The following is a 6119-nucleotide window of genomic DNA, read 5'->3' as shown; positions in this document are numbered from 1 at the left end:
CGAAGATCTACAAGAATATGAAAATTCCCGGCGAGAAGCAGCAAATCGATCTACTCAAGAAGCGAAAGAAGATACCCCTAAAACTTTAGCCAGTTCGAAAACTGTTGAAGAGATACACAACAGAATTGGTTATACTGCAAAAAAACGACATAGCGGAACAAGTTCAGTGTAGATTTCATTTAAGTATATTTATTCCACAATAAAATATGATAGAATAATTTTGTGGTGTTTTACTTTTGATAAGTTTACGATTTCAAGTACTACTTTTATGAAAGTAGCCAGCCAGCGAATTTTATATGAAATATTGCTTTTTTTATCATAGCTATTTTATATAATATTAACAAGACAATATGTACTGTAATTTCTATTGATTATTTTCCAAGTTATTTTCATAATTATTGTGATTATTTCAATTTCCCACAACGTGCCCACAGCCCTTTTCAATTGTCATTTCTGTGGTCATTTCAATGCAGTTTCAATGTGACAATGACTTTTGAGCAGTGAGAGCGTAGACAGAGAGTTACCTACTCTGTCGAGTGAGAGTGAATAGGTATAGGACTCTGTGGCTATATTGAATATTCTGTGGAACTGCACTAGAACCATTGACTAGAACCATAGAGGAAGGATGTATAACTACTAGAACCAACCAAGACTAGAACTGACTAGAACTTTCTTGATTCTTGAAAGCGCTCGAAATACAAATTATTTATTAAAATTAATACCTATTCAATTTGACTATTTCGTAATTCGTGCTTATAGCATTAAATTTCGTGTATTGAGTTCGTATCTTAAGATCTATTGTTGAATTATTTTCTTTGCAACCACTATTATGTCCGATACAAAAATTAATGAGGTAAGACTCCTTTTTATGTAGGTACAGTGATTTGTGACAATACTATAGGACTTTTCTTAATTTTTCGTATACAATCTTTTACAGCTGAAGAGCGATATTGAAGAATTACAAGCATTATTGAAACAGGCCAAACGTAAAAAAGTTCAAGACTTATTGTCGCTTGAAATTCGAAAATTGGAGACAGAATGGATAGATTTAAAAGAGAAGTCAAAAGAAACTCCAATGGAAGTGTCTGTTGCGGCATCTTCGGTACCCGCTCAGAACAAGAGATATCAAATCAAATTAAATGGGTATGGTAAGTGTCAGTTCAACAATTTATTTACTATAATTTTGAAATTTGCTTATAATCCATCAATCTGATTGAAATTTGAAGCGTTCAATTTGAGGTTGTTTTTGTCGGTGTTCTACTCGTTTCCACTCTCTAATAAGAAGCAATCAAAATAATACATAATGATAAAACTAATTTAGGAACATTGATATTAAATGGTTTGCTTAACAGTAAAAAACAGAATGCATACAAGTAAATCAGTTTTCTGTTTCATTTAAAAAAATTATCATATCAATAAGTTTGTCAAATCAAATCTATTATAATAATTTCAGGTTGGGATCAATCTGACAAATACATTAAGGTGTTTGTAACCCTTAAAAATGTACACACTCTGCCTAAAGAACAGGTTTATTGCAAAATAACTGAGAAGTCCATGGAACTGTTTGTTGAAAACTTGGACGATAAGGATTACACATTAGTAATTAATAAATTGCTCTACCCAGTCATTGTCGGTGAATGTCATTGGAAGCAGAAAACAGGTGAGTAATTTTAATATTGTATTTTTCAATATCTAAAAAGTAATAGCTTATATTTTTCGATGTTTCATATTCTCGTATATTTTGTACAATTAACTTATATTTAGTCACATGTAGAAAATGAAATGTCTATATAAATTAGTTTTTAGATATTGCTAATTTCATTGTGTTTTGAATTAGTATATCTGTCTATTTACAAATAACTAATTACTTATATTCTTGGATGTTTCATATTCTTGCATATTTAACAACAATAAAATCTTAAAACCAAAATGTCTATAAAAATGAGTTTATCAATATTGCCTATTTATTGTTGACATTGTGCACCATTAAGCATATATCAGATGAAAGATTTTCAATCTAAACATCTGCACTGCTTGGGTACTAGGGGTGCGCACAAAAAACTTGGGCACTCACTGATGTAATGAATATGATCAATATTTACTATTTAGGTTAATTTAAATAACACATAGTGTATAATTTTTAAAAATATTTTTCGTTTTAGATATGGTTGTCATATTCCTTGCAAAATCTGACAAATCAATGAAGTGGTCGCACATGACAGAAATTGAAAAGAAATTTGATGACAAACGCAATAGTCGTTTCAAGACAAATCCCGAAGATATGGACAATAAGGACCCTCAGGCATCTATTATGAGTCTCATGAAGAATATGTAAGTTCAATATTTATCATCATCATCATCATCATCATCAGCCCATATACGTTCCCACTGCTGGGACACGGGCCTCCTATGAGGGTACAGGCCATAATCCACCGCGCTGGCCAAGTGCGTGTTGGCGGATGACACATGTCGTCGAACTTTTTAATTCTTCGACATGTCGGTTTCCCCACGATGTTTTCCTTCACCGTTCGAGCAGTGGTGATGTTACAACATGCGCAGATAAATTGAAAAATCAATTTAATTCCTGCGCGCTCGCCTGGTCTCGAACCCCGGACTTATCGATTCGAAGTCCGAGGTCTCACCACTGAGCCACCACTGCTCTTCGTTAATAGTTCTAAGTTCAATATTATCTATTATTAAATGGAAAATTGTTATTTTCTGTTAACATTAAAGGACATTCTAAGAGTGCTGCATATGTTTGTAAAGAACCAATAGTATTGCTTCAAACGCTAAATGAATATGGTGGAAAAGCAACCTTATAGTGTTAATGTATGATTATATATTTTATTTTTTTTTTTAATTTACTATCATCATTTTTAGGTATGAAACAGGGGATGATGAAATGAAGAGAATGATTTCTAAAGCGTGGTATGAAGGACAACACAAAAATAAAACTGACACCTTGGACCTGTGATGAAATTTCTGGAAATTGGAGTGCATGAGTGTCTGAAAGTTAGTATGTAAGATCCCTTATAATCGTAAGCTTTATGTTAATGTATGAAAATTTACTTCAAAATAAATCATGTAAAATAATGTGTATATTTTTTATTTATTTATACTTATCTATGTCTATATATAAAGCTGACGAGTTTGTTTGTTTGAGCGTGCTTATCTCAGGAATTTGGGTCCGATTTCAAAAATTAATTCACCATTGGATATATTAGGGAATTGGGAGTGCCAAAACTTAAAAGAAAATTTAAGTATACAGTGTATATAGGAATGAAAAAAAAACACATCTACATTATGCCATAAGTTTATTAAGTTTCATATTTTAAATCAACAATCGACAATAAATATACGCTTTGATAATTTAATTAATTCATATTTTTTTATTGGTTTCAATCCATTCCTTTTTTTTTTTCAATCTATCTTCAATTTTTCAGCAAAAGACAGCCAATTTAGGACCCTGAAAATAAAATGTTTTTGTTACAACATGTAAACATGAGGATATAATTTGATTCATTTAAATATTAAGTAGGAATTTTCAGAAAACTTTTCAGTAAAGTAAAAAAAAATTTTTTGTACTTCTGTAGTGAACTTAAAATTTTTTTCTTTAAAAAACCAGAAATAGGAACTATGACATAATCTTACTTGGATTTCTTATCTGTAAGTTCTTTTTGCGTCAACACTTGAGTTACAATGTTGCATAAGTAGATGGCTTGTAGTATGTAAAACATAATCGTCCAATTCAATATGTACTTCAATAGGAACTTTTCATTTACTGGGTGGTTCGATGTATCCCTTGATGCTTCAAAACGCGAATGTTTAGATGTTTCGCGTAACATGTTCTTTATTTCGTGTCCATGTAGAGCTCGTATGGGTTCTCTAAAGAACATCCGTGATCTTTGTTCAGATCGATTAGTATCTTTATCTAAGTTGGATGTATCTTTGAAAAGACCCTCTATTTTATTATCTCTAGCATAATATTTGTTTACAAATTCCTTCCGTATATTCCTAACTTCGATGTCTCTGTTTGTTCCGCGTGCTTCTACAGATTGCGTCTCCCTGTTAAGCCTTTTTCGATATTCAGATTCACTCTTTTCTCGTATAGTATTCAAAATGTGTTTGTTGTTTGAAAGATTCAATTGCTTCAAAGATCGACTCTGAATATAACTCCTTTGAATAGTACCAAGTTGAGCCCTTTCAATGTGTCCTCTGACTTCTCTTTTAAGTGACGTAAGACTATTTATTTGTATCTTGTGAATTAGCAGAACCCGATACTTCTAAAACATCATTTGATTTAGCGGCGCTATTTCTATTTTGATATGCACGGGTCCTGTCTGTTCTAAATAGATTTCTTGTACTTCGAGTTCTTAATACGTCACGAGTACGATCTCGTGCCTGTGATCTAAAATGGTTTCGGAGAGCATAATCAGTTTGTGTGGCTTCCCTTTCTCTGTATGTTGAAATCCTACGTAACCTTTCTATTTTTACAGTGTGCCTGTCTTCAAATGTACCACTGTACCTGGTACATATTTCGTCTTTCACTCTGTCTTAAGCTATCAACACTTCTTGATCGTGTCTGTTTAGTGTTCCTTAAAGTTCTTCTAAGCTTAGCATCAACAGAATTACGTTCATTCATGCGTTCCATCAATTTTTCCGTCTGTCTAGTTCTCGATGGTGTTGCTCTTAGTTCTAAAGATGGTCTTCTATTATTATCAAAATTATGCAAAGCATATCTATCAGAAGCATGTCTTTCAGAGAGACGCCATGTTCTTTCACGTCTTACAGAATTTGTTGAATACTGTTGCTTCGTGTTTACAGCACGTTGATCGATTGTTGAATCTCCGATATCTTCTACGTTTCGTAAATGAGATTGTATGCTATTTCCGTCTCGATTTAATAGATTGTCTGTAAAGAGCCTGTTCTCTAGCTGACCTTCACGAGCATAAGATATTCTCTTAGTTCTAAATTGATATGTTCTCTGCTGAGTGTATTCTATATTGTTATATAATGAAGGAGTAATCCTTGTATCTTTAAGAGCACTGCCGCGCAAAGTAGATGGTTTGTGGCGATTTTCCCGGGTTAAACTGCTTTCTAGGATAAGCTTAGTAACTCGGGAATTTCGTTAATAGGATGGTCTGTAAGAAATGACAGAACGTAAAGGTCGTTCGTAACGATATTCTTTTCCATCATAAACTTCTCTTGAATGTGCTGTTAGAAAAGTATTAAAAGAAGCTATGAGAAGAAAAATTGCGTAGCGCATTGTCAGTCTTTTTTTTTTCTATTTTTAGTTGTTTAGCTGAAGATGGTTTCTTGTGAACTGGCATAAAGGATATCGCTGTCCCCTTTTATACAGGTTCGGGATTATAGCAATAGTTATTGAATTTACCGCAAGAACGCATCTAATTTCAGCATCCCACGCGAAGACGACGCAAACGATTGCACATATTTGTCATTTTCTCGTTCAATACAAAGCAAAATTATATTGCTGGATTTCGATGGGGGAAAGATATTCATATATTAGTATTTTTTGCTTTAAATATACTAACCTACCTAGTTATATACAGGGTTATTTGTAAAACACCGGCAACCTCGCAGGACAAGATAGCTAAAATCATAAGTAACAACATTTGTTCTACGACTTTTGGCATAACGCAATAAATTATTTTCTAAATGATTTTTTAAGCTTTTATTGTACTCTCCTAACATTTGTAAGTCTATGTTCTATTCATTATCGAAAGTACGACGCGACGCCCCCTTTCCCCTCCCGTTCGCTTCTTGTTTACGTAATTTTTGGAATGCGCGTAGAGTTTATAATATTCAAACGGAAAATTAAATGAATATTTATTTTTGTATGAAAATAAAATCTAACAAATTACCAAAAGTCGTAGAACAAAATATGTTGTTACTTATGATGTTAGCTATCTTGTCCTGCGAGGTTGCTGGTGTTTTATAAGTAACCCTGTATAATTAATAACATATTAGATTAAAAAAAATTGATTCTGATGAGATCCGAAACTCTTATTCGGTCTAATTCGGAATTCGCCTGGAGTTGATAGAGGCGAATTCAGAAATAATTCCAAGGAATTATAAGAAAAAAAATATAGCTTATTACT

The 6119-nt window shown here is 32.7% G+C and overlaps 2 protein-coding genes across 2 annotated transcripts; one reads left to right on the top strand and one right to left on the bottom strand.

Annotated features, from left to right (window-relative positions):
• The first annotated feature begins 641 nt into the window (after nucleotides 1-641).
• Nucleotides 642-3093, top strand: LOC123697723 (calcyclin-binding protein-like). The gene is made up of 5 exons (XM_045644256.1): nucleotides 642-853; nucleotides 938-1148; nucleotides 1454-1660; nucleotides 2163-2331; nucleotides 2881-3093. The coding sequence occupies exons 1-5, from the start codon at nucleotides 830-832 to the stop codon at nucleotides 2972-2974; spliced, it is 705 nt and encodes a 234-aa protein (XP_045500212.1). The 5' UTR covers nucleotides 642-829; the 3' UTR covers nucleotides 2975-3093.
• A 210-nt stretch (nucleotides 3094-3303) lies between these two features.
• LOC123698207 lies at nucleotides 3304-4534 on the bottom strand. The gene is made up of 3 exons (XM_045644794.1): nucleotides 4526-4534; nucleotides 3652-4283; nucleotides 3304-3466 (listed from the first exon to the last, which is right to left on the bottom strand). The coding sequence occupies exons 1-3, from the start codon at nucleotides 4532-4534 to the stop codon at nucleotides 3421-3423; spliced, it is 687 nt and encodes a 228-aa protein (XP_045500750.1). The 3' UTR covers nucleotides 3304-3420.
• Nucleotides 4535-6119: the final 1585 nt, after the last annotated feature.

Source organism: Colias croceus, chromosome 15 (assembly GCF_905220415.1).
Source record: "Colias croceus chromosome 15, ilColCroc2.1".
NCBI lineage: Eukaryota > Metazoa > Arthropoda > Insecta > Lepidoptera > Pieridae > Colias > Colias croceus.
This window is presented reverse-complemented; position numbering and strand designations above follow the sequence as displayed.

Excerpts from the sequence above, each read along its gene's own strand:
- LOC123698207 (XM_045644794.1), bottom strand. Across the intron at positions 3,467-3,651 it reads CTTACAGATAAGAAATCCAA|GGTCCTAAATTGGCTGTCTT; the intron begins GTAAGATTATGT and ends TTTTATTTTCAG.
- LOC123697723 (XM_045644256.1), top strand. The coding sequence starts at position 830 with ATGTCCGATACAAAAATTAATGAG. Across the intron at positions 854-937 it reads CCGATACAAAAATTAATGAG|CTGAAGAGCGATATTGAAGA; the intron begins GTAAGACTCCTT and ends AATCTTTTACAG. Across the intron at positions 2,332-2,880 it reads ATGAGTCTCATGAAGAATAT|GTATGAAACAGGGGATGATG; the intron begins GTAAGTTCAATA and ends CATCATTTTTAG.